At 41.7% G+C, this 26,182-nt stretch overlaps 1 protein-coding gene across 2 annotated transcripts in view; it reads left to right on the top strand.

Annotated features, from left to right (window-relative positions):
• The window catches only part of LOC144773229 (E3 SUMO-protein ligase RanBP2-like), an 827,846-nt gene that overhangs the window by 470,097 nt on the left and 331,567 nt on the right, over positions 1 to 26,182 (top strand). For both annotated transcript variants that reach the window (XM_078658128.1, XM_078658127.1), the window contains exon 19: positions 2,071 to 2,165. In XM_078658128.1, coding sequence (XP_078514254.1) covers positions 2,071 to 2,165 — 95 coding nt within the window. The remainder of the gene's footprint in view (positions 1 to 2,070; positions 2,166 to 26,182) is intronic.

Here is a 26,182-nt window from a genome sequence, read left to right as displayed (position 1 = left end):
TGCGTGTGTTGGTTAGGGAGCCAGATACATCATGGATAAGTGAAGCTACCACAGCACAAAGGATGTGAGTGCTGGCAAAGAAATTGGTTTGCTCTAGTGAAACATGGCCTGAATGCTGAAAAGAGGCAGCGATGCGGTAGCTGAATGATTGAAGGAAACAAACTGCAAGTCAGATAACACTGGATGAGAGAGTGACACCAGGGTTACAATGAGTCTGAGGAAGAGAGGTACATGCAGGATGAGACTGTAGGTTTAAGGACTCAAGTGAATAAAAGATGGGGCAGAGGCATAATGCAAGTGAGATAGGTCTTTGAGGCAAAAAACTTATGGGAGAGGGTGAAAGCGCGCAATTATAGAGAGAGCGCGCGCGCATTTGGTACATTTCTAGGATTGTTCTTCGAGAAAAAGAGGACTGTGGCTTGCATAGTATCCAAAGAAAGAGTAGGATAATGCTTGTACAGGTCTGGTATTCACACCCAGGAAGCCAGAATAATCAATATCCAGGCCCATCTAATATTTTTCTGTAGGACAGGGGCCTAACCAAAATGTCAGCTTTGTGAGCGTTTCATCTTGAAAATACAGGAACCTCCTTTTCATCAGTCTCCACTCAGCCAGTCGAGAGCAGTAAGGGCTGCTAGACACTGGTGGAACCTTTGAAGCATGCAGAATTAAAACAATTATGGTATTTATCCTCAGTGTTCATTGAATCTTTATTGTACCCAGAGCAGTTTGTTTTGAAACCTCGTCTTGCACTTTGGTGGTACAAGGAGCCCAAAAGCATAGGAAACCTTAATGCCCTGCCTCTGTTGGTGCAGGAGACCCCCCGGGAAGAGTTATCTTGGTACCTTTGCCCCAGTGACATTTTTGTGGGATTTATATGTCCCCACTTTTAAGGAGCACTGGCTGTGAAACCCAACTCCTACCAATACTGTCTGTTAAACTGGTCTAGCTAGCTAGTTTCAGAGCTTTGCACATCTTTCTTACGGTTCTAAATTGGGAGGTTTTTTTCTTGGCTAAGGCTTACACACTTGTGCATTCATTTCTCTGCTGTCTGTCTGATTAGTTTCAAGTATTGGAGCCTTTAGTGCCTGCAGTAGACAACTGTTTGACAATACCTCTGATAGACTTGAGAGATCTTAAGATGTAAAATTGCCTTTTGTTAAAGAAGCCCCATAACAGTGGCACATGCAAAGCATTACTAAAATTACTCTTTGTTTTTCTTCATCCTAATCAGTAGCAGATTAGATATGTCTACAGATACCTCACAAGAAGTACCTTCTTTGGTTTGCTTATGAACTACAGTAATCATTTTATGGTCAGCGCTTATGGCCTCTGCACAGCTCCCCCAATGTGGCCAATTTTTCGGATAATTTGTGGAGGATAGTTATACATGTGGAAACATTCCTGAAGGCAGTAATTCATTCCATAAGTGAAAAATCTTTAAGAAGATCACTATACCCATAAGAAACATTGTGACCAGCGTTAAGTCCGATCTTATCCACAGATGTTACTTTATCACATCTCAGTATGAAGTCATGTAGGCTTCTTAATAATAATCTTTGCTTCTTGGTTACTAGTTTTGGTATGTGCATTCAGTGTATCCAAGTTTTTCCTTGCAGCATATTTGCTGGATACCGGTTAATGATTTGAATTGTCACCCTCTAAGATCTAGTGCTTGTTAATGTGTTAATGTCAGTTTGAAATCTGATGAAGAAAGTTTCAGTAGTAAGATGAAGTTAAATAGTTTTAGAAACTTTCTTCCCTCTGTCCTTTAGATAAAAAATAAGGCAGTTTGTTTTTATACAGTTACCTCTGATTTGTTGCAGTTGAATTAAAGGTATGTAGTGGGAGTATAGGTAAGGATTGGGAAAAATGCTATATGGATCTGGGCCATTAATGAGGTCTGCGAACATACTGGTCGCGTTGATTAGAAGGTGATTCTGATCTTGCTTTGAGGTTCCTAAAAGTTGGTTATCTGGTGTGTGGAATGAGGGGAACAGAGTTGCTCACAATGTGTGCTTGTTCTAAATGAAGAACTGAATTGACCATCTTGTCTTTTCCTTTTTCTAGTTTCCACGTCCGGGCCAGCAGTCTACTACAATCAATCACCTGCATACAATTCACAATATCCATTAAGAACTGCAGGTGCTGTTGCTCCACCAAAGGTACAGTAAATATAGTAAAATTGGCTACCCATAGTTTTTCTTAAAAATTGTTGAAGTTACCAACATTAGCTATTTTTTAACAGGATCTCGCTATATGGTAGGATATTATACATTGCATCTTTGTTTCCAAATATTTTATTGTAAGAGCATGATGATGAGGTTGTGACTGTGAGAGTGGGAGCATTTGGTGCAGAATCAGGGGTGTGGAAATGGAAATAATCTCTGCTGGGCATGGCCTAGATAGTGATACTTTGTATTTGCTTATTTACATTGGTGGATTTTGGAACTTCCGGAAGGCCGTCCGGCCTAAACACGTCGGTCCACCTTGCAGTCGATGGAACGGACTCCATTCAAATTCTGTCCTTGGTGCCACGCGAAGTAGCCGCGCATCGACTTACACGAAGTGTGCAACTTGTGCTGGTCTCCAGAGCTCAACGAACAGGACTGCGACGCGTGTTGATATTTTCGATCGAAGAAAACGCTCCATAATCGTCGAGCTCGACGTCGCGAAATGCAGAATCAAAACGTTGAATACATACATGACATCTAAGGTGAAAGATCCAAGCACAAATTCGACACACAAGGGGCCGAGGAAGAACCAGAAGAACTTGCATCTATTCTGGAATCGGACTCAGAGATGGAAGGAGACTTACCACAAGGTCAACGTCCCATGAGTACTGAACACCCCTTGCCTCAAAATCCAAATCAGCCCAAGCAAAAGGCTTCGGTTCCACCCTCGCCTTCGGGTCACGGTCGGCACTGAAAAGATGTCTGACGCCCTGCCTTCCGGCTAGGCACCAAAACACGTCACTAAGCCTTCCGGCTCGGGACCGAGTTGGCCAAAGTCAGGCACCGAACCAGAACATTTTATTCTCAAAGCCGTAAACCGTTCCGGATACGAAACCATTAACACCAAAATCCAAGACCGCTTTGGAACCGAAATCTCCCAGGCTGAAAAGTCACTCCACCCCGGCACCAAAGTTTTCAGTGCCGAAACTGAAAAATGTTCCTCACGAAGCCGCAGGATCTGATTTTTTTTATGTCCCACCACCAAAATCGGAGCCAGAACAAAAGGAACTTTATATAAATACTCATGCATGACATGTCCTTTCTAAACTACTTCAGAAGTGCAAACCTGAATCAGAGGACACACTTAATCATATTCCTTTGAAGAGGGAGAATGTAGGTACTAACCCCCCTCTTCCTCCACCACATTCCCCTGCACCACCTTCCCCACCATGTTCCCCACCATTGGAGCATTTACCCATTACACCAACTATCTCTCCACCGCCACCACTTGATGATGATGATGGAGACAGGGAGGACAACATTTTACAAATAGATCCCTGGAAGGATTACAACACTGATTCACCCCAGATAACAACCCAGATCTTTACCATGCAAAGCCTTCCCCTCCTGACGATAATGTGGGCTATCGAGAATTACTTGCTAGAGCTGCAGAATATCATGGAGTACAATTACACAAGGAATCTCTATAGGAAGATTTCTTCTTTAAAACACTCAGTAACACACAAAGGGATGGCCAGACTCTACCTATGCTCAAAAGTATGATGAGACATGCTGTGTGTGTTTGTATTCTCACCCCCAGAATAGTCAAAACAATATATGCCTGCTCCCTCAGATTCAGCTTTTATTAAAGGGCAGCTACCACTAGACTCTTTGGTTGTTTCTAATGACTGTAAATGGGCCAATTCACAAACTACAGGGGATGCTCCCCTTCAGACAAAGAGTCAAAACTGTTAGACGCCTCTGGTAAAAGAGTAGCCACCCAAGCTGAAAATCATTGGCGCATTGCTAGCACCCAGGCCCTACTAGCCAGGTATGATAGGGCACACTAGGATGAAATGGAGGAACTGCTCCAATATCTTCCAGATGAGCACAAAGCAAAAGCTCAGGATTTAGTGCAGGATGGGAAGCTCATCTCCAGTTCTTCAATTAGATGTTCTTTAGATGCTGCTGACACCGCAGCTCAAGAGATCAACACTAGTGTGTTATTAAGGAGGTATGCATGGTTAAGAATTTCGGGTTTCACACCTGAAGTCCAACAGCCTATTTAAAATACGCCATTTGACAAGGAGCATATCTTCATGCCCGAAGTGGATAAGTCATTGAAAAAAATGAAAAAAGACACAGAAGTAGCCAAGTCTATGGGAGCTCTGCAGTCCCCTTCTAATCGTGGTTCTTTTTGTCGCTCCTTCTATCGTGGATGGTCAACATACATGTCCTCAGATAATACTACCACCTCATAGAAAGGCAACAATCAATCTTCCTCTACCAAAAGCTTCTTTAGAGAAGGATACAGAGGAAACAATGGCATAGGTAGGGGCAAAGGTTCCACACCACGTAATTCCCCCTCCCCTAACACGCAATGACTTGCCTACACTTCCCCCCGATCATTTAACACCTGTCGGGGAGAAGTCTTCTACAATTTCTTCCCATTTGGCAATCTATCACCACAGACAAATGGGTGTTAGGAATTATCCAACATGGTTATTGCCTGGAGCTTACCAACAATCCTCCAAACATTCCACCACGCTCTCACAAAACGCCACCAGAACATTTAACCTACGCAAACAGGAAGTACAGTCTCTCTTGTTAAAAGGAGCCATAGAGCCTGTACTGTTACAATATCAATTATCAGGCGTGTGTGTATGTATATATATATATATATATATATATATATATATATATATATATATATATATATATATATATATATATATATATATAAATAAAATAATATTTTCGAATACCCAGAAAGAACGGCTCCTTGAGACCTATTCTAGACTTAAGGGACCACTACATACTGTCAGAGCATTTCCACATGGTGACTCTTCAGCAAGTGCTCCCACTTCTACAGCAGGGCGACTTTTTGTCTACTCTAGACTTCAAGGACGCGTATTTCCACATTCCAATTCATCCCGCTCATCTCAAATACCTCAGATTCATGATAGCAGGTCACCATAACATATTCAAAGTACTACAGTTTGGAGTCACCACTGCTCCCAGGGTATTTACCAAATGCCTGGCAGTAGTCGCAGTCCATTTGAGAAGATGGAACATCCACGTCTTCCCATACCTGGCTCATCAAAGCCAGCACTTACCAAATGTGTCTCCAACACACTCAAACCACTATTCACTCACTTCACCAACTAGGATTAACAGTGAACGCGGTGAAGTCTCGCTTACAGTCTTCCAACACACAACCCTACCTGGGAGCCACAATAAATGTTCAAAAAGCTCTAGCCACTCCCAATACAGCCAGAATTCACCCTTTTCACACAGTTTCAACCCAACCAATCATTACCAACAAGAGTATTCATGCAGTTGCTACAGTTGCTAAGGATGATGGCATCTTGCATCATAATTGTTCCCCACGCAAGACTTCACATGAGTCCCTTTCAAAAATGCTTAGCAAGTCAGTGGAACCATTCGCAGGTCGCAGGGTCAGTTGACCGATCTAGTGTTGGTAGATGGCCGCACCCATTGCTCTCTGCAGTGGCGGAACCCACAAATTTATCCAAAGGGCAGCCCTTTCTCGACCATGTTCCACAGACAGTGTTAATAGCAGACGCATCGCTAACTGGTTGGGGTGCTCATCTACAAAATCACACAATCCAAGGGTTATGGAGTCTAAAATGCAAGAGGCTCCATATAAATCACCTAGAGCTACTAGCGGTGTTTCTAGCACTCAAACTCACATCATAGGCAAAGCAGTCCAAGTCCGCACAGACAACATGACAGCTATGTACTATATACAGAAACAGCTCGGGACACACTCTCTCCAACTGTCATGCCTAGCACAAGACATTTGGAAATGGGCTATATACCACAAAATGTATCTCCTGGCAGAACATCTTTCAGGAGTAAACCAACAGATTGCAGACCTTCTCAGCAGACAGAGACAGCAAATCCACGAGTGGGAACTTAATCCTGAGATTCTCCTCCCCTTCTTTCAGGAATGGAGATTTCCTCACATAGACCTGTTCGCCACAGCTTAAAACCCAAAATGCCCAATCTTCGCCTCCTGGTTCCCACAACCGCTCTCCAAAGGCAATGCCCTATGGATGAACTGGTCAGAGATATTTTCTTATGCTTTTCTGCCTCTCCCACTCATTCCATTGGAAGTTCGGAAGCTCAGACAAACATCCCTCAAACTGATTCTCATAGCTCCCACAGGGGCACGTCCGCCTTGGTTCACCACTCTGCTGGAGCTCTCGTAGTTCCACACCAAACGCTGCATCTCAACTCCACTCTCCTCACTCTCAGCCATGGAGAAGTCAGGCATCAGCATCCCAAAGAACTCAACCTAGCGATTTTGCTCCTGAAGTTATAGTTAGAAAGCCTACTACTGTGGCATGTTATGTAGCAAAATGGAAACGGTTTGTTATCTATTGCAACAATATCAATCATCTTGATGCCTCAGTGCAAAACATCATTTGTTATCTTACATTTACAGCAATCTGGACTAGCATATACATCTATTCGCTTGCATTTAGCAGCAGTAGCTACATTCTTACAAAACAGACAACACTTATCTCTATTGGGAGTACCAGTGATTAAAGCATTTATGGAAGAATTAAAAAGAGTGATACCACCAACAGTCCCACCTGCAGCAGTATGGAACTTTAACATAGTCCTTACTCGGCTAATGGGTCCACATTTTGAACCAATGCACAGGTGTCAATTACGGTTCCTCTCAAGGAAGGTTGCTTTGCTCATTGCAATCACTTCACTAAGGAGAGTTGGTGAACTTTAGGCATTAACTATTCAAGAGCCTTTCTTTCAGCTTCACAAAGACAAAGTGGTTCTTCGTACCAATCCCAAATTTTTTCCTAAAGTAGTTTCTGTTTTTCATATCAATCAGTTGAGTTACCTGTGTTCTTTCCTCAACCTGATTCTGTAGCAGAACGAGCTCTACACGCACTAGATCTTAGAAGAGCTCTACTATACTACGTAGAAAGAACAAAAGAATTTCGCAAGACAAAACAGCTTTTTGTTGCTTTTTCGCCACCACTGAAAGGCAATCCCATATCTAAATCCGGCATAGCAAGGTAGATCGTGAAATGTATACAAACATGTTATGTGAAAGCGAAAAGAACTCTGATAATTTTCCATAGAGCGCATTCCACTCGCAAAATAGGAGCTACTATGCCCTTCTAAGGGAATATTCCCCTAGCTGACATCTGTAAGGCAGCAACATGGTCTACGTCGCACACATTCACCGACTACTATGGTGTAGATGTGTTAGCGAGGCAACGAGCTAATGTAGGTCAGGCAGAACTAAAAACACTTCTTCAAACAACTGCAACAGCTACAGGTTAACCACCGCTTTGGGAGTATACTGCTATATAGTCTATGCAAAGCATGTGCTCTACAGCTCACATGCCTCAAACGGATAATGTTACTTACCCAGTAAGTATCTTTTCTTGGCATGCAGAGCTGTAGATTCACATGCGCCAACCCGCCTCCCCAGTCTCCAGTAGTTGTTGCAGTTTATCAGTTTACATACATACCCATGGACATCTCTATTCTACACTTACTAACTCCATTTTCGCCCTCTGCGGGAAAACATCCAACTATGGAGTCGAGGCCCATGCACACTATCACTGAAAGGAGGAGTCGCCTTACCTCGTGACTGGAAGGCTTCTTCGGAAAAAAAACTAGCAAACATCCGGCCCCAACACTAGATGGCAGGAGTATGCAAAGCATGTGAATCTACAGCTCTACATGCCAAGAACAGATGCTTACTGGGTAAGTAATGTTATCCTTTACCTGCATGAGTCCAGCATTGGTACATAGCACACATTGATACTCATTTATTTACTTTAAGTCCATTTATTATTATTGGAAATTGTTCAATCACTGCTTTTTTTTATGATCCCGCAAGAGTCTTGCAAGATCGTAAACCCTTTTTCAGAGGAAGAATTCACAGTTTACTTTTTGAAAATATTTATGCCTTACAGTCCCCATTGCTTGGGTGTGGGGAAACAGTAGACTATCACATGACACATTTCACACTATAACAGTGCGCAGTAGAGTGTAAGGAGACACCGGGATCTCACGGACACCTCTCTACAGCCTAGCAGCTGTGTATAGTAGATTATGGGGAGAGACTGGCCTCTGTAGTAAGACCTTGCATGACGGCACCCAATGTGTAGAGTAGTGTATAAAGTGACACTGCCTCTCCACTCACACCTTTTCCTAGGCTTAGCAGTATGCATAATAGGGTAGGGAAGGTACACACCTCACATTGTAAGACTTTACTATTATATAATAAGTATAACAAGTACTGACCTCTCCACTGAGAAATAACCATATATATTGGGGTGTGGGAATGAATTTGACTCCCCAGTCGCAGCTCTTCCCACCATGACAGACATATACAGTAATGTGTCTCCTCTCAACTATCACCTATCTGCAGGAAACATGGGTGAGCAGTACAGTGTGGGCAGGCAGTGGCCTCTACTGGCACATCTCCCTAGAGCAACAGGGATATGCAGTGGTGTCTGAGAAGGAAGTGACCTGTACACTAACACATGTTACCAAGGTGATAGGTGCCTGTAAAAAGGCTTTCAGGAAAAATTCATCTCTCTGCTCCTACCTCTTCCCATACTGACAGGTCTGCTTAGTAGGCTGTAGATAGGAACTGCCCTATTTGGTGACACATCTCTTGCATGATATGTCTGCGTAGTAGTGTAGGGAGAGACTTGCGCCTCTCCTGTGACCTGTGTCTTCGATGATGGGTGTACGCATATGGGTGTGTGAAAGAGGCTTACCCCTCTGGCCACAGCTGTCCGCAAGATGTCCGGTGTACAAGTAAGGTGTAGGGAGGAAATCACCTGTATACTGGGAAGTCTGTCTTGCATACAACTATACAGACTATGATTTGGAAACACACTGCCCTGTCCACTGAGACATTCACCCAGTGTAACAAATGTGCAAAGTAGGCTGGTAGTAGATACTGCTCTCTATGCACATACCACTCATCATAAAGATGAATGTCCATAGTAGAATATAAAATGGTGTATCCTCTCTGTTAAGAACTTTCCTTTTATTCAATATTGAAATAGTATCGTTAAATTGAAATTTTTAATAGGTGCTACAGAAATAATCTTCAATTGCTTTGTTTCGATAACTTGTATCATAAAAGCATTGTGCAACATTTCTACAAAAGGTAAAAAATTAAGTTAATGCAAATAATCAGTTTGTACGTGGTTAAACTGGAGAATGTGCTTACACAGTACATTTAGACATGATGTTGCACCACAAGGGTTAAAAATAGTTATCTGAAAAACTGTACAATAAAAGTTTCTACAAATTCATTGCTAAAACCGTGCATAATTAATTTAGATGCAGATAGTTATAAAGATAAAAACTAACAGAGCAAAAGAAATCAAAACTAATGTTAAACTTTTTTTATTACAACAAAACAATTTAACAATACAAAACCACAACTATATTAATTTTATCGATACTAGCAAACACCGCTTTCTGCCTTGCCCTCCTAGCCAAATATTTTCCTGAATTTTCTCCCACTTCATAGACCTCCGTTCGGAAAGCAGCAATTTGCTGAGCAAACTTTAATGCAAATCCTTGATGGATCTTAACCTTAAGAGCCAATAGTTCCTTCATAATAGTATCTGTAGTTAGTCCTTTATTACAAGCCTGCATGAGCTGAATCTCCAACAGTCTTAAATTATTCATTTCTGTTTCCTCTTGCTTTCTAGTCTCCCTCTGTTTTCTTATTGAATAACTCAATGTTTCTCCTCGAACCCCACACTTAAATGTATCCCAAACTAATTCTGCAGGAGCAGATCCCTTATTATTAAAAAAAACCTCAGGAATCCAGGTATTCATATACTCGACATAAGATAAATCAAACAGGAGTTTACGATCAAAAGACCAAGGTCGAGGGGTGGGTAAAATGTTTAAATCAAGACTAATAGTGATGGGGTTGTGATCCAATATAATCTTTGGTAACACCCTATATTCTATTTGAGAAGATTCGTTATGTAATGTCTTAGCAACAAAAAAGTAATCCAACCTAAAATGTCTTTGGGGGGTAGAAAAAAAGTACATCCAAAAGTTCCCCCCCTTTTTTCATACCCCACATCTATCAATCTATATTCTTGTATAACCCCATTGATTGCTTTAACTACATTCTTCTTCCTCCCTGCATATGAGGTATTTCCGTAAATATCAAATGTTTCATCCAAATGCAAATTAAAATCTCCACATAATATTACATTGGGTGCCCATAATGCTAACTCCACACTTAAATAATGTAATACTGTGGGGTCATCCACAGTAGAAGCATAGACCAAGCAAATAGTAATGATCGATCCCCCAAATTTAAGTTCAGCGATAACCCATTGACCCAATGGATCTTCTTTAATTCTTTTAATTTCACCTAATCCATACCTCTTTAGAATGGCCACCCCTCTTATTGTGGAGCTTTGACGAGAACATCCCACAACCTCCATTCCAAGATCCCTAAGCCACCCTCTATTTGCCCAAGATATATGGGTCTCCTGTATACAAATTAAGTCCATCCGCATAGTTTTTAGCATCTGAGCCATTGTACCCCTTTTTCTTTTATCATTTAAACCACAAACATTGATGGAGCAAATCGACAATTTAGCCATTATCTTGTATTAGTACAGTTGTACAATTCATCCTGCAAAAAAAAGAATCCATAAATTGGCACCTGCCAAAAAATCCTGAGCTTAAAAACAAAATTTCCTTCAGCTGTGTTTCCTTGCACCCAAAAGGTGCAGGGACGACTGTTAACAAAATAATGATATACTTAATGTGTTTTGCGATTTTTATTCTAAATTATATACTGAGGATGTTGCGGGAGACTGTTTAGATCAGACTACTCAATTTATTGAACCAGTTTTGAATGATATTTTACTGATACAAGATAGTGAGAAATTGAATTTGCCAATTACTTGGGAGGAGATTGAGCTCTCTCTGATGTCTTTAGCCTCTGGAAAAGCTGCAGGCCCGACGCTATTCCTTTGGAATTTTTAAAGCATTTTCGGGGTATTCTAAAATCAGAATTAGTGGATGTATGTTTAAGAGCCCAACAAGGTATCGCCCCTCAATCATGGCATGATTCTATAATAACTGTATTTCTTAAAAAAGGTAAACGCCCTCTCTTGCCCTCATCCTTCCGTCCCATATAACTTATAAATGCCGATAGTAAAAAAAATTCTAAAATTCTTGCTTCACGATTATCCAATATTATTTCTCCATTAGTCTCTAAATACCAACATGGTTTTATCCCTGCTCGAGACACTGCGGATCACATCCGACCGGTGCTCACGTTTCTTGATTGGTCCCAAGCAAATCGATCTAATGTTGGATTGATATTTTTAGATGCTGAAAAAGCCTTTGACCGGGTTGCTTGGGGCTATTTATGGGAAGTGTTATCCAGGAAAGGACTAGGTTTAGGGTTTATAAAAGCACTAAAAACTATGTATATTGCTCCAAAAGCTTGTATCCGAATTAATGGTCAAGTTTCCTCTTCCTTTTCAATTACCTGGGGCACCCGTCAAGGATGTCCCTGTTCGCCTTTACTTTTTGCCCTTTATATTGACCCTTTAATTAATAGTTTTATTTCTGAACAAAAAATTAAACCTATTTACTTGGCTAATACTAACCACCGAGCATTGGCTTACGCTGATGATATCGTGATAACTACTACCGATATCCAGACAGCTCTTGCGGCAATTAATGATCTTGCTAAACAATTTGGAACCTTTTTTGGTTATAAACTCAATCTTGAGAAAACGCAGATCATTTGCTCTGGGGATAATCCACCTTCAAATATCTCCACTACTCCAGAGGTTACATATTTAGGAATTAAGATTTCTTTGCCTATAGAGAAAATACCGGAACTTAATATAAATCCCGTGATCGGGCAAATCAATACTATGTTACAGCGTTTAGACCACTTACACCTATCATTGCATGGCAGACTCAATATCCTACAAATGCTGATTTTACCAAAAGTGCTGTACATGTTTCGCACCATACCGCTATAATTTCATTCTCTTTCTTTTAAAAACTTAGAAAGGACTACTTCCCAGTTTTTGTGGGGCTACATATGCCACCGTAAGGCCCTTAAGAAAATGATACTTAGTAACGAATGTGGCGGTTGGAATGTTCCTTATTTTTTATTTTATTATTTAGCGGCTGCATTACAATTTATTAGTCCTCTTATAATGGGAGATAGAGCAAATGTTCCATCTGTCAAATGCCAACGATATTTGAAATGACTATGGGCGAGAAAGTGAAAGGTAGTTTTCTTAAGGTTGTTGAGCCCAGCTATCACAAAAAAACAAGTATAAGACATTGAAGGCAGCTTATGGAGTTTGGCAAAAAGTTCGTAAACACCTATGCTTATCTAAGCTGAATTTTTATACCCCTTAGCATCATCCGGTCTTTTGCCAGCTATTTTCTGTGATTTAACGATGTATAGATGGGAGCAGAAAGGACTACGATATTTGGGAGACCTATTTGTTAATGGCCAAATTGCTTCATTTCAGGAACTTGAGAACAATTTCTCTTTGGCAAGAAATGATTTCTTTAAATTTCTCCAACTCCGAAGTTTTCTATATAACTATTTATCCACCACCTCAGCTAGAATGATGAAAATTCCTTTATTAGAACTTTTGCAAAAAAAGCCTCGTATAGGATCTCTTTACTTAAGTTTGGTTCAAGAATGTGGGGATGATCTGGGACAATGTCAGTTGAAATGGGCCAATAAACTAGGCATCCCTGATATTGATATTCTGCTGATGAAATCGCAGCATTTTATGTGTATACACAATCTTTATTATACTCCAAGTAAAGTCGCTAAGTGGAGCACGACCACTGGAACAAAATGTAGTCGCTGTGGCTTATTTGCAGCTGACGATTTACACGTTTTTTTCCTGTCCCAAACTTAGGCCGTTTTTTCAACAAATCGAAGGCTTTCTTTCTGTCGTTCTTAAATGTGAGATTACGATAACCACTGAGTTGGTATTATTGGGTATTGAGCATACTTCTTCTAGATCAAAGCCAATATCTTATTTCTTATTTATATGCATGGCGGTAGCCAGGGCCTGTATTACTAGGGAATGGATTAGTTTAGATCCTCCTTCATTCTTTACTTGGCGCGAAAAATTATTGTTTATGTATAATATTGAGTCTGCTATCTCTAAGTTAAAGGGGATTAAAAGAAGAGCTTTGGGGAGAAACTGTGGGCACCTATTGCAGAATGGATTTAATATTGTTTGAATTGTATACATTTTTGTATATTGGATGTATTTTAATGTGGATTTCTTCTTACTTCTGTATATCTTTATTGCTGTATTTCCTTGCAAGAAAAAAAAAAACACAACTTTATTAACACACTATATATGTGTGTGTGTGTGTATATATATGTGTGTGTATATATATATATATATATATATATATATATATATATATATATATACATACATATATATATACACACACTTTCTTTCGACATACATGTCATAAATGTTTCACATAAAATAACCATTCAAACATATACCATACAGCCCCGTAGTGCAATAACAATGTCCATACTTTAAAATCCAAGGATAAAATATCATAAACCTATTCAAATATTATGAAAGGTGATCGGCTATCAATAAATGTATGGAATAAAGCAGATGTAATTACTAGAAATATATTAGCAAACTATATCAACAACTATTAAATAAACAAAACAAACAACTATATAACTTAGCCTTCCAACGAGTCTTCAGTTTCCTGTTATATCGTAGAAGGCTAGATGGCAAGAAAGTCTCAGCAAGCAGTATATCTATAAATTGCCGTTCACCAAGCTTAGCTTGTGCAGAGTTATGTTGTGCTGCTGAACTGCACCACTCTTCATGCGCTTCTGCAGCCTTCCAATCTAAATACACTGTGCCTGAAGAGGTAGTTATTGCTGAACAGTACAATAATCATGCTTGCATTAAAAAGTCTCTCTTTTGCTTCTTATGTACACAGACAATTATTTCCTGAAAAGCAAGTTTCCATTTTCCGCCTAAAAACACAAAATAACCAGAAAGGTAAAATGTATATCCTGATCAATAATTGATACATCACTATTTTGTCTAAGCTTTACTACATTTTTCACCGACAATCACATATTTATATCTAGTAAACCAGTAACTTGTTATACTTGAAAACATCCCCACCTTCAACCACTCTATTTTCATATTTTCGCAATTAAATTGTAGCATGGTGTGTAAATAAAAATGCTGGGTAGCCAGTAGTAAGGTGAAACAGGATAATGTTTATTCCACAGGTAGAAGCTCCTGGTGACGGGGAAATATTGTAGTAAGGAAGCCCCATCTTTGCTGCTCAGCCCATACACTGAACTGACACACTTTCAAACCATGCACCCACTAGAATTCTAATTACATCAGTCACTCTGGCTGAGCAGCAGGGAATATAACACTAAGGGGAGAATGCATGGCATAGAAATGAAGATACCACACACTTCTCTTCTTTGCAGAAAAAATAAAAGATCTAAATTAGACCGTGATACTCAACATCTATAAAAATAAACAAAGAATGGGGACTACACATTGAGTCACGCAATACATAAAAATAGGCCCGGAAAGGGACCGAAATATGGGGTAAGAGTAACACATACATACATTACTAGGGTGAAACACCCACACTCTTCCCCCCCCCCCCCCAAGCAGACATTTAAATATAAAGGAGCAACAAACTTACACCTCACATTAGAGTCACCGACTCTGCAGCATAGTACGAGGGTTCAAGAAGTGTGCCCCAGGGGATGGCATACTCCTGCCACAAGCAAAACCTATGCCCCTGTGGGTGCAACACATATGCCCCAAAGAAAAGGTATGAGCGCAAAATAAATGCCCTATTTTCCAACAACTGTACGTAGTTGTAAAGTATTTGTTTGGTTAGCAACTCACAAACCCATCGCAAAGCAACATTTGGGTGCAGGACATATGCCCCATAATATCTAAATGGTACGGTTTGGTCGCAATACAAATGCCCATCATCAGCAACAATAAGTAACGTCTGGGTGCACATACTATGCCCCAAAACCTGTAACAATTAGTATGTTTGGGTGCAATGCAGGTACCCCATCACCAGTAACAGTAAGTAATGTCTGAGTGAAACCCAGTACATAAAAGCAAGTATAGTTTGGGTACAGTAAACATGACCCAACATTAGCAAATGTAAGCAACGTTTTGGGGTAGCAAGTAATACGTCCCATCACACATAAATGTAAACAAGATTTGAGAGCAGATACATGCCTCATCACCAAAATAAGAAATACTTGCAAGTAAGCACATTGTAAAGTAGAGGAAAAACTCCACACCCGCGGACATACTGAATCACAAAAATCTATTTATGCAATAAATGTCAACCAATACAGAACATAGTCAACAATATTAAAATAAGCATGGCAGAAATGAAAACGTAGCATAAATATATAAGCAGAATCCAACAATGCAGCAGATTTTGTAATGAAAACACACTAGACCAAATGATTAATGCTTAGAACCCATATGGCAGCTTGAACGAAAGTTTGAGCAGTGAAGCATGTTTGTCGCAGGAATTGAATCTGAAAAAAGATTCCAGCATTCAAAATCACCCAAAAAACAAGAGAACCAGATTTTTAAAAATGTTGTCATAGCTACAAAAGTAGCTCTTGCTGCTAGATACCTGGAGACCCTTCATTACGTCTTTTAAAGTAGAGTGAAATACAAGCACATAGTCATTCAAAGCAATCAAAGCACGGTCCTAGAAATGAATGCCTCTGCTTTCAGCCATCTCCGGATCCATTGTGCCGAACGGCTTATACTTGCACTTAAGCAGAAATACAGCTCTGTTCGCATGCTCTATGGTCTTGCATTCTAGAACCAATTCAGCAAACACATGCCCCAGAATTCTTTTCCTGGTTGATAGAGGCAAACAAATAAACGATGCCTGATGCTTCCAAATGCTAAGCTATCTTCCAGATAAACGCTGCCAGTATGATTAGTTTCAATGCTGCCATAATCTTTTGTTTGATGCATTGCTTGTCAGTAGGTGCTCAGTAAAAGTCTACTTTGCATCAGATCATCCCAAAAAGCATAAAAAAATTAAACAAGTCTTCGGTGAACAGCAGGCTGCAAGTTTCATTCCTCAAGTATAAAAGTCACACAGAGGGTGCGTTGCAGAGCATAAATTAAAGCAGGTTAAATGTTGTCAACAGTCAAACGCCCACGAGCCTGAGCTGTAAAAAACTTTTCAGCATACAGTTGACATTGGTCCTAAAAAGCAGGGTGCTATGCTTGTTGATGAAATTGATGAAAAGGGTGAATGCCCCAACTACAGACTATCAGTTGTAGAGAAACATTGGTGAGGCCTTTAGGGCGTTTCATGCCTTCAGGTTGCACATGTATAAGTTCAATTTTAGTATTAAGTCTCTTGTATAGTTTCAGATAATCTTCAGTTGTAAACTGTTCTCCTTTCCGATTCCAGTAGTAGCCTTTTAGTCTTCATACTAGGTCCTTTTTCTGTTCGTCGCCATTGTGGTAAATGAAGATGCAGGATAGCGAGTAGTAAGGTGAACCAGAATAAGGTTTAGTGTCAAGGTAGGAGTCACAGGTAAAGATGGTAGTAAGGAAGCCCCACTGGGAGCAGCATCCTTGCTGCCCAGCCCACACAATCAACTGGCTCTCTCTCAAACCATCTTATCGGGTAGAGAAGGATCACTTGTCCTGCATAACAATCGGGTATGCGGAATCTGTTTCTTGTAAGTCCCAATAAAAAACCCTCATTCACGCGTAATTTTTGGGTAACGTTTAAGCGGTATATCTTGGTTCTCCGCTTTATTTTACACGTGTTGGCACAATCATTGGGTTTAGTGGTTATGCACCTCCACCAGGAGGAAATACCCTTCAGTTAAGGCAGTAGTGATCAGAAATAGTGCTTGTGAGTAGGTGAGGAAATTATGATAAAAGTCTCTATAGTCCAGAATTCATTCTTTATTCTTTCTGGTTTCTAGAGGCAATAAAAACGGTGTGGTGAAGTTGAGTTATTATGACTCAATCACTCATAAAAATGGTGTAGGTCGACATGTTTCAGCCCTCGGTCGCCAAATGGTCGGGTGGGCTTTCTTCAGGACCAAACGGTGTGATACTTGTGAAGAGATACTTCTAAGTACTTCTTAGCGTATCTGTGTATAGGAACTACTATTAGTGTTGTTCCTTTTACCTGTGGAGAAAATTTAAAGGGCGGGTTTTTTTTAGCTGTTCATACTTTTGAAACTACTAAGGACAGTTAACACGAATTCGTATCAAGATGTGACTAAAATAATTACTTCACACTCTATTCCCTGGTTCCCAGTTAGGGATGACTCTCACTAAAATCAGCAAACACTTTCAAAAATATGGGAGATCTATTGTCAAGATTATCCTCATTATCAATCTTTTGGCTATGTCTTTTGTACTACTATCTAAGTCACTCTTCATTCATAGCGTTACTCGATAGACAAAAATATAGTTTGAGAACCACTGCTTCTTTGACTTAAAAGTACACACTGTTATTTTGCCTCCGAAATTTCGAATTTGGATAATAAATCACCTCTCAAGTTATAAAGGAATGACTCAACCTGGGAAAATACTCCATCTAGGGCAGTCGACGCTGTCTTACCTCCTATGTTACTCCCGCCCGCCTCCTCTGAAGTAGAGACTAAAGTGGGCAAGCCCTGAGCAACTTGTAGGGGGTTTTGACTAAGTAGGCCTTCTTCAGACCGCACTTGCTCCTCCACATCTGCTAAGAGCGTGTATCTGTTCTCCAAGATCGCTGGTTGTGGCCCTGTAGTCTGTATTTCTGATTGCTTGTCTAGAATAACTTTAGTAGAGTTGGAACTGGGAGTGGAGGATAGTGTAGAGGATGGTGTGGAAGGTCCCCCCTCCTTAGGGTCTGCAGCCTGCTCCATGACTTTAAAGTACGTTCTTAAAGAGGGTGTAGGTTTCGGCTGGGATATACAAGTTTTAGGTGATTTCCGCTTCTTGGGCTCCCCTGCTCTAACAAATTTGTCCTTTTTTTTTTTCCTTCTTCCTCTCCTTTGGGGTAAGTGGTGTTACCTTTGTCACTGGGTTACTCAGATATCCAGGGCCGAGCCCCTGTAGCTCAAAATTAGATCTAAGTTGGTATCTATTTCTGGCAGGTGCAATATGTGCTCCCGACTGTGCAGGGGGTGTGGATGCTGATGTCTTGTTCCTTCCCCCCCCCCCCCCTCCCCCCCCCCCCCCCACCCGGGCTGCAGGTACCATAGTTACTTCCACACCAGCTCGGGGGTGTATAGATTTTAACTGAGACGGTAGAGATGTTATGCCTTAGTCCATTCCCTTGTACTGCACTGTGTTAGAAAGAAAATGGTCAATATCAAAAATATCTGCACTAGGCACCCTCCGAAGAAAATGCTTAGCCCCCACCGGATCCTCAGTATGTATAGTACCTCCCGCAGCTCGCTGTTTGACACCCTCCACTCCCTCGACTGACCGTGTAGCGTTGCTGTGGATGTGGCTAAGAGGTGAGCAGAGACTGATCCTGGCGAGTATCTGCCTCGACCTCAACCACACAATTGCTCGACCTCCTCGCTGAAGCTCCTGTCCCTGCTCTCCTCCGGGACAAGCGCCACTCTCTGCCCCCGCCTCGCCGCACTCAGGAGTCGCAAGAAACGGCACTCCATCTGGCACACAGTCCGCGTTGCTCCGCTCTGGGTCTCTGCAGCCTCCTTCAGGGTTCTAGCGCTAAACGAGCGCTAGGCAGACGCGGGTCGAGCTCCACACCCCATGGCAGAAGCATCCCAAAAAAGAAAGGAAGTGGGGAAAAAAAAATTCTCTTGATCGCTAAATGCAGCGCGGTCTCATGCTTTCTGCTCACCGTTTGGTAGCCATTATTTCTGCTTACAGCACGGGGAAAACCACCTCAGCCCTGAGCTCTCGCAGCAGACGTCAGCCTGCCGCCATGTTCCTCCCTGGCTTCTGAAACCAAAGAAGTATCCAGAAACAGTGCTCTAACTTGGAGGCTAAGTTGGATGACGTCTGTAAACGTACTGGTATCCTGGAGGAGAAAGTTACTTTATTAACTGGGGCTACTGAAAGGCATGATAGACATAGAGACTCTCAGAACCCATAATAGGACTCTCCAGATGGATATCGAGAGGCTGGAAATTCACTCCGGGAGAAATAACCTGAAATTCTTAAAAATCCCGGAGGGGACAGAGAATGGAGACGTCAAGACATTTATATGTAAACTTCTTCGAGAGGGAGTCCTCAAAGATAGACCTGACATAGATTTAGAGTCAGAGATCCAGAGGGCGCATAGAGACCCCTTTAGACTTCATGCTGAGAGAAAATCCCCTAGGAAGATCCTGGTAAACTTCTTCACATACACCACAAAAGAGCTAATTCTGAGTAGAGCCCTGTCAGATACAACACTCCAAATTGATTCGGCTAAGTATCTTATTCGCTCAGATGTGGGGAAGGTAACGGCACAGCGACAATGGGAACTGGGGAAGAGGATGTCTGATTTGAGAAGCATGGGCGCTCCGGTTCAGATGAGATTTCCAGCCTTTTTAAAAGTGGTGTGGAGGAATAAAACGCATAACTTTTTATCACCCCAAGAGGTGGATACCTTTCTAACTTTAATGCGAGAGAGCTCCTAATACAGCCTTGTTAGCCTTCTTCACACCTAGACACCACAATGCTTTGATAAGATGTATAGATATATTTTGATATATTTTGATACATTGACCCTAGAAATAACACAAGTGTTTGCCAAGCACAGACAGTAATCACTAGGGGGAAGGGTGAATGGTGAGGCTATAGTTAGTGAATAAAGTAAAAATAAAAATAAAAAAACATAAAGATGAGAGAGCAAAAGTGTTAAACGGGTGTACATCTAAAAGAGGGGAAAAAGACAAAAGGAAAGGAAGGAAAGAGAAGGGAAGGGAAGGGGAAGAAGGAAAAAGAGAAAAAAAGAAAAGAAAAAAAATGTTGTTTTTTTAACACAAGGGAAAAAGGTGGGTAAAAAAAGAAAATGATTTGCATTATAATGTAAATCTATTTAATTAACAAAGGATAAGGTATTAGAGTTCACAGTTTGGTGCCTACTTTCCGTTTATTTGAGGGGAAGTCCCGGTCAGACACCAGAGGGCTCTCTACCGGCGACAAGATCGCCAAAACAGGTATGGGAGGGGTTCCTCATGGGAGGTGGGTAGTTAGTTGGGTGGTAGGGGTAAAGAAGGGAAATAAATATTCCTCATGTACAAAATGATGATATACGGTATTTTAGATGGGAGCTGGCCAGCGAATCTTTTAAAAGACGATCCACATGGCCAACATGACATGCATATTTAAAATTATCAGCTGGAACGTAAATGGTTTAAGGGACAGGAGGAAGAAACACAGGGTAAACAATTATTTGTATAACTCAGGAGCACATCTTTGCCTGCTTGAGGAGACTCATCTAGAGATGCGAGAATGTAAGTCCGCATTTAAAAAATGTGGGTGGGTGCAGGATATTCTCTGCTCAGAGCAAAGCGGCAACACAAGAGGGGTGGCAGTACTAGTTAGATCAAATGCCGGGATCAGGCTAGTTAAGTTTGAGACAGATCACTCTGGGAGATGGCTGGTGGCATCTCGAATAGCTGGTCAGACCCCCTTTGTATGTGCAGTTTATTATGGACCCAATCAAGATGCTCCGGGGTCCCTTATTAAACTCAAAACAAGCTTATTGGAGACTGTCGGACCAGTAATACTTGGGGGTGATTTTAATTTGATCTTTGATGAAGTATTAGACCGCACTTCCAGGGTAAGATTTACACCTCCCCAAAACTCACGATTGGAGCTTAAGAACGTTATGAGGGATTTCAACCTTATAGATATTTGGAGATCAAAAAACGAAGGGAAAAGGGACTATTCTTTTTATAGTAGAAGATATGACCATCATTCTAGAATTTATTTTTTTCTATTAGATAAAGCACTTTTTTCAGCAGTTGACTCCATATCTTATTTACCGGCTATCCTGTCTGATCACTCAACCGTTGAGGTTGTAATTCAATTTAAACAAAAGGAACAGCAGAGAAGGTGGACTCTTGATAGAGCACTTTTACTACAAGAAGGGGCCAGGCTAGATCTAGTAACACAGACTGAGGAGTTCTTTAGGCTCAACAAGTAAGCAGATAATATGGGAAACATTCAAGGCCTTTATTAGAGGCTCGTTGAGTGCCCTGACGATCAAGAGAAATAAATTGACGAGGGAAAAGAAAGAAGAACGCCTTCTAAAGCTTAAATTAAAAGAACAGGAACTTCAGAGAGCGTCAACAGAAGAGCAAGATACTAGGCCCAATTTACAAAAAGAACTGGATATCTTGCGGGCTGAGTACCAAGCAGATCTAGACAAAAACTTAAGACAGATGGGACGTGAGCAGGCTCCAACATTTTTGTATGGAGAGAAGTGTGGTCGCCTACTCGCATGGAAATCCCGAGCAGACAGAACCAGGAACCAGATCAGCAGTTTATTTCAAGCTAGTACTGGGGTAATTGCGCATGATGACGAACTTATTAGAGAGGAAGTCAAGGCCTACAACCAAAATCTATATAAAAATAACTCATGCTCCAGTAGACAACATGTGGAAAACTGGTTAGATAAGATACAGCTTCCCAGACTGTAAGAAGAGGATAGATCCTTCCTCAGCTCTGAGATTAGAGAAGGCGAGGTAAGAGCTCAAATCATGAAGATGGCCAGTGGAAAAGCAGCGGGTCCCGATAGCCTACCTGTGGAGCTGTACAGGATTGTCTTAGACCAAATAATCTCTGATTTAACGTTACTGTTTAATGGAATTTTTCTACAGGGAGAGCCGGCCCCAAAGTCGTGGTCGGAAGCAACTGTCACTTTAATACTGAAGCCGAACAAAGACCCAGAAAGGATCGAGTCCTACAGACCGATTTCACTATTAAATGTGGACTACAAAATCTTTGCAGGTGTACTAGCGGCAAGATTGGCCAGGGTAGTCAAAACTATTGTCCACTGCAATCAGAGGGGCTTTATCCCGAACAGACAACTCAATGAGTTGACTTTCCAAGTTATGGCTGCAATAGACGTCGCTGTAGAGAAAAAATTGCCTTTGACCTTGGTAGCGGTTGATGCTGCCAAGGCATTCGATCAGGTAGATTTGTTTTATTTATGGACAACCTTGGCTAGCTTTGGTCTCCCAAATAACAGTTATTAAATCTTTATACAGTGCAGCATGTGTTAACATTTTAGTAAACGGGTTTCTTACCGATCAGATACCTATTGCCCGTGGAACCAGGCAGGGTTGCCCCTTGTCGCCTCTTTTGTTTAACTTATATATCGAGCCCTTTGTGTGTCTTCTTAGGTCTGACCCCTTAATTAAGCCATTTAAGATTTTTAATTTAGAATTCAAATTTGCGTTATATGCTGATGATTTATTAATGTATACCTCAAACCCAGCGGATGCGCTGCCTAGATTAATACATTTAGCAGAAACCTTTGGAGAAATCTCTGGTTATACAGTTAATAAAGACAAGACAGAGATAATGGAATGGAACCAAGAGGTAGTGACAACAGGTTCTAAGACCAGAATGAGGTATCTGGGGGTACATCTGGCTAAAAAGATCGAGGAGGTGCCAAACATTAATCTAGACAGTTATTAAAGATGTCTGTACCCTACTACACCGATGGTCATCTCTTCCTTTAAACATATTCGGAAGAGTCAACTTAATTAAGATGATCATCCTTCCGAAGATCACGTTCCTATTTAATTCCATACCTTTATCTTTCCCCATATTGGCAATTAAAAAGTTACAAGGGAAACTGGGATCCTTTATTTGGAACTCAAAAGCCCCACGAATCACGTGGAAAAAACTCAGGAGAAGTTTAAGAACAGGAGGGCTGGCATTTCCGGATCTAGTTGTCTATTGCCACGCATTTCATTTTAAACACTTCAGATTAATGGCTGGTCAAACCGATCAATCTTCTTTGGGACTACTATTTTCAGCACTATTTCAGGACATTACACAGGGACAAAACTTTTTTCTCTCTAAGTTTAGGGACCCAATTTTTTTTTTAAAAAGTGAGACTAAAGATTCTGGGGACAGCCCTAAGAAATTGGGCATATGTCAGGAAAAGGCTCAATATCCCATACTACGCAATGCAGGCCCTGATATGGGATTCCCCAGGGACCCCAGCTTGTCTTGACGATCAATTATCCCGGCCATTGAGGCTGGCAGGGCTAGAATTTTGGGGAGATCTACATGAAGATGCACAGCTTTTAGGCTGGGAAGTGTTCTCCAATCTGACTGGGGGAACACTCACCAGATTTAAATATTATCAGTTACCAGGATGGTGGTCAACCAGAACACAGGTTAATAATAATCTGAATCCGAAATTTGATGCAGTGACCAGGCGTGGAAGGGTCAAATCGCATACTGGTATTCAGCTATGCTTGAGGTGGAGGATGTGACGGAGCCAGAGATACAAAAAATTTGGAGCAACATCGCAATTCCGAATAGTAGAAACCTCAAGGACTTGTGGTTTGATTCTTTTACCATCCTGCAATCAGTAGTCAAGCCTGCAATGCTAAAAAGAAATCATTTGTACACCATGTATAGGGTTTGTATAACCCCGAAAAAATTGGCTAAAATCACCAACTTAGAATACCATTGTCCGAGATGTAGGTACCCCAATGCGGACGATGTCCATATGTTCGCTGACTGCCCGGAAATACAAGACTACTGGACAAAAATTCGAGACTTTTTGGAAGATGTCCTTCAATTGCTCCTGGTGGTAAATACAAGTACTATACTATCTGGTCTGTGCATAGATTACAATTTAAATGATCTCCATACAAAATTTGTATTCTATGTTATGCTCCTTGCAAGGCGAGAAATTTGCAGAGCCTGGAAGGATCCAACCCTCCCCCACCTTTCCGAACTGTCTGAGGCATATTATCATTACCAGCAAATCAGACATGGCATGCGATCCCACAAGTTTGGTTAAAATCTGGGCGGCACTTGTGACATGGCAAAACGGATGATTGGTTTTCCAATGATTTATCTGGGTCCTTGCTGGTTCCCTTGACTTCAAAGTAGCACAGGGCGCCAACTAGAGTGTGAAATGGGGTAGAGTTGGGAAAGCAGTGGCTACTTGAGGGATCAGGCCTACCACTTCGCTATTGGCCGACAAAAAACCAGGGCCGGATCAGGATGACCAAATGCGTTGAGGTTGCCAGTTTCCCATCAAGACTTCCAATTGTGGTATATGAGGAATACCAAAAAAAAAAAAAGTACACACTGTTATGATACTCCATTTTTCAACACAATCTGCAAACCTTGCTCGTATCTCTCTACATTGTGTACCCCTCAAACGACTTTTGACTCTGTAATCATGGTGTAAACTAAGTTTACCAGCATTGTTACACTTACTGACACTCCACAACAAAGTTTATAAAATAAATTATTAAATACTTGAACTTCTTTAATGCAGATGAAGATGCCAGTCTCTTTCAGCTCCACATAAATACACTTCTGCTGAGCAAAAATCAAACAGACTTCCTTCTCCTTCAAAACATCAAAGACAAACTGAGGTATACCTGACTCTACAGCCACTCCCATCACAGCATTTCTCTAACCATCCATGTAATAAGAATGTTAATTATTGGTTGAGCCTTAGCTTTTTTATTTTACTTCTCCTCATACAGTCTTACGAGATTCTCACAGGATCATAAAACAGCTCATGGCAGGACCAGTAATTTCCCATGTGGTCCTGTAAGAGGTTTGTGGGATCGTATGAGCGTTTTGCAGGAAGCCACACTCCCTGAAGCTTGCGCGCAATACTTCCAAGACTCTTGTGGGATCGCAACATAATTGTAGGGAAATAGTATTATATGGGAAGCACTAGCCTCGCCACTAAAAATCCTCTTTTGGATATTTGGTGTGCCTACTTGAGTATTAGAATAGACTACCCTCCGCTTTCAAACCTCTTTCAAATAACTACTATGCATAGTAGGGCATGTACAGGGACTGGCCTCTCTATGTTGAGACCCCTCTCTTGCATAATGGGTGTACATTGTAGGGTGTGTAATGGGGCTGGTCTCTTCTTTTTGACCTCTCTCTAGGATATCCGGGGCACCTGATAGTGAGGAGGAACTGGCCTCTCCTTTCAGACCTCTCTCAGATGACAGGTGTGTGGATGGAGTAAGCTCTCCTAGACCCGTCCCAATCTGGATTCCGAAGCAACCACAGCACAGATCCCCGCCCTACTCCCTGCCACAGACGACATCCGCACACTCCTGGACCAAGGCCGCTCCTCAGCCCTCATTCTACTCGACCGATCAGCGGCCTTTGACAACGTCTCCCACCGTACACTCGTCGCCAGACTACACGAGGCAGGCATACAAGGAACAGCCCTGGACTGGATCCCATGACTCCCCACCGGAAGAAGCCAAAGGATCAGACTCCCACCCTTCCTCTCCGATCCCACGAAAATCACCGGCCGAGTCTCACAGGGTTCATCCCTTAGCTCCACCCTCTTCAACATCTACATGGCCCCCCTCACATTCATTGTCTGACAACACGGCCTCAACATTGTAACCTACGCCGACGACACCCAGTTCATCCTCTGCCTCACCAAAGACCCCACCACTGCCAAACTCAGCTTCCAGAAAGGAATGCAAGACGTCGCAGTCTGGATGGCCAAATGCTGCCTGAAGCTCAACGCCGAGAAGACAGAAGTCCTCGTCCTCGGTACCACCCCTTCTGCAAGGGACAGCTCTTGGTGGCCGACCACCCTCGGAAGCCTACCTACTCACTCAGACCACGCCAAGAAAGTCTGCATTGTACTCGACTCATCACTCACCATGAACAGACAGGTCAACACAGTCACTTCCAGCTGCTTCAACACCCTCC

The sequence above is a fragment of the Lissotriton helveticus genome, chromosome 8 (genome assembly GCF_964261635.1).
Source record: "Lissotriton helveticus chromosome 8, aLisHel1.1, whole genome shotgun sequence".
Taxonomy (NCBI): Eukaryota; Metazoa; Chordata; class Amphibia; order Caudata; family Salamandridae; genus Lissotriton; species Lissotriton helveticus.
The sequence above is the reverse complement of the archived record's forward strand: the minus strand, read 5'-3'. Positions and strand labels throughout refer to the sequence as shown.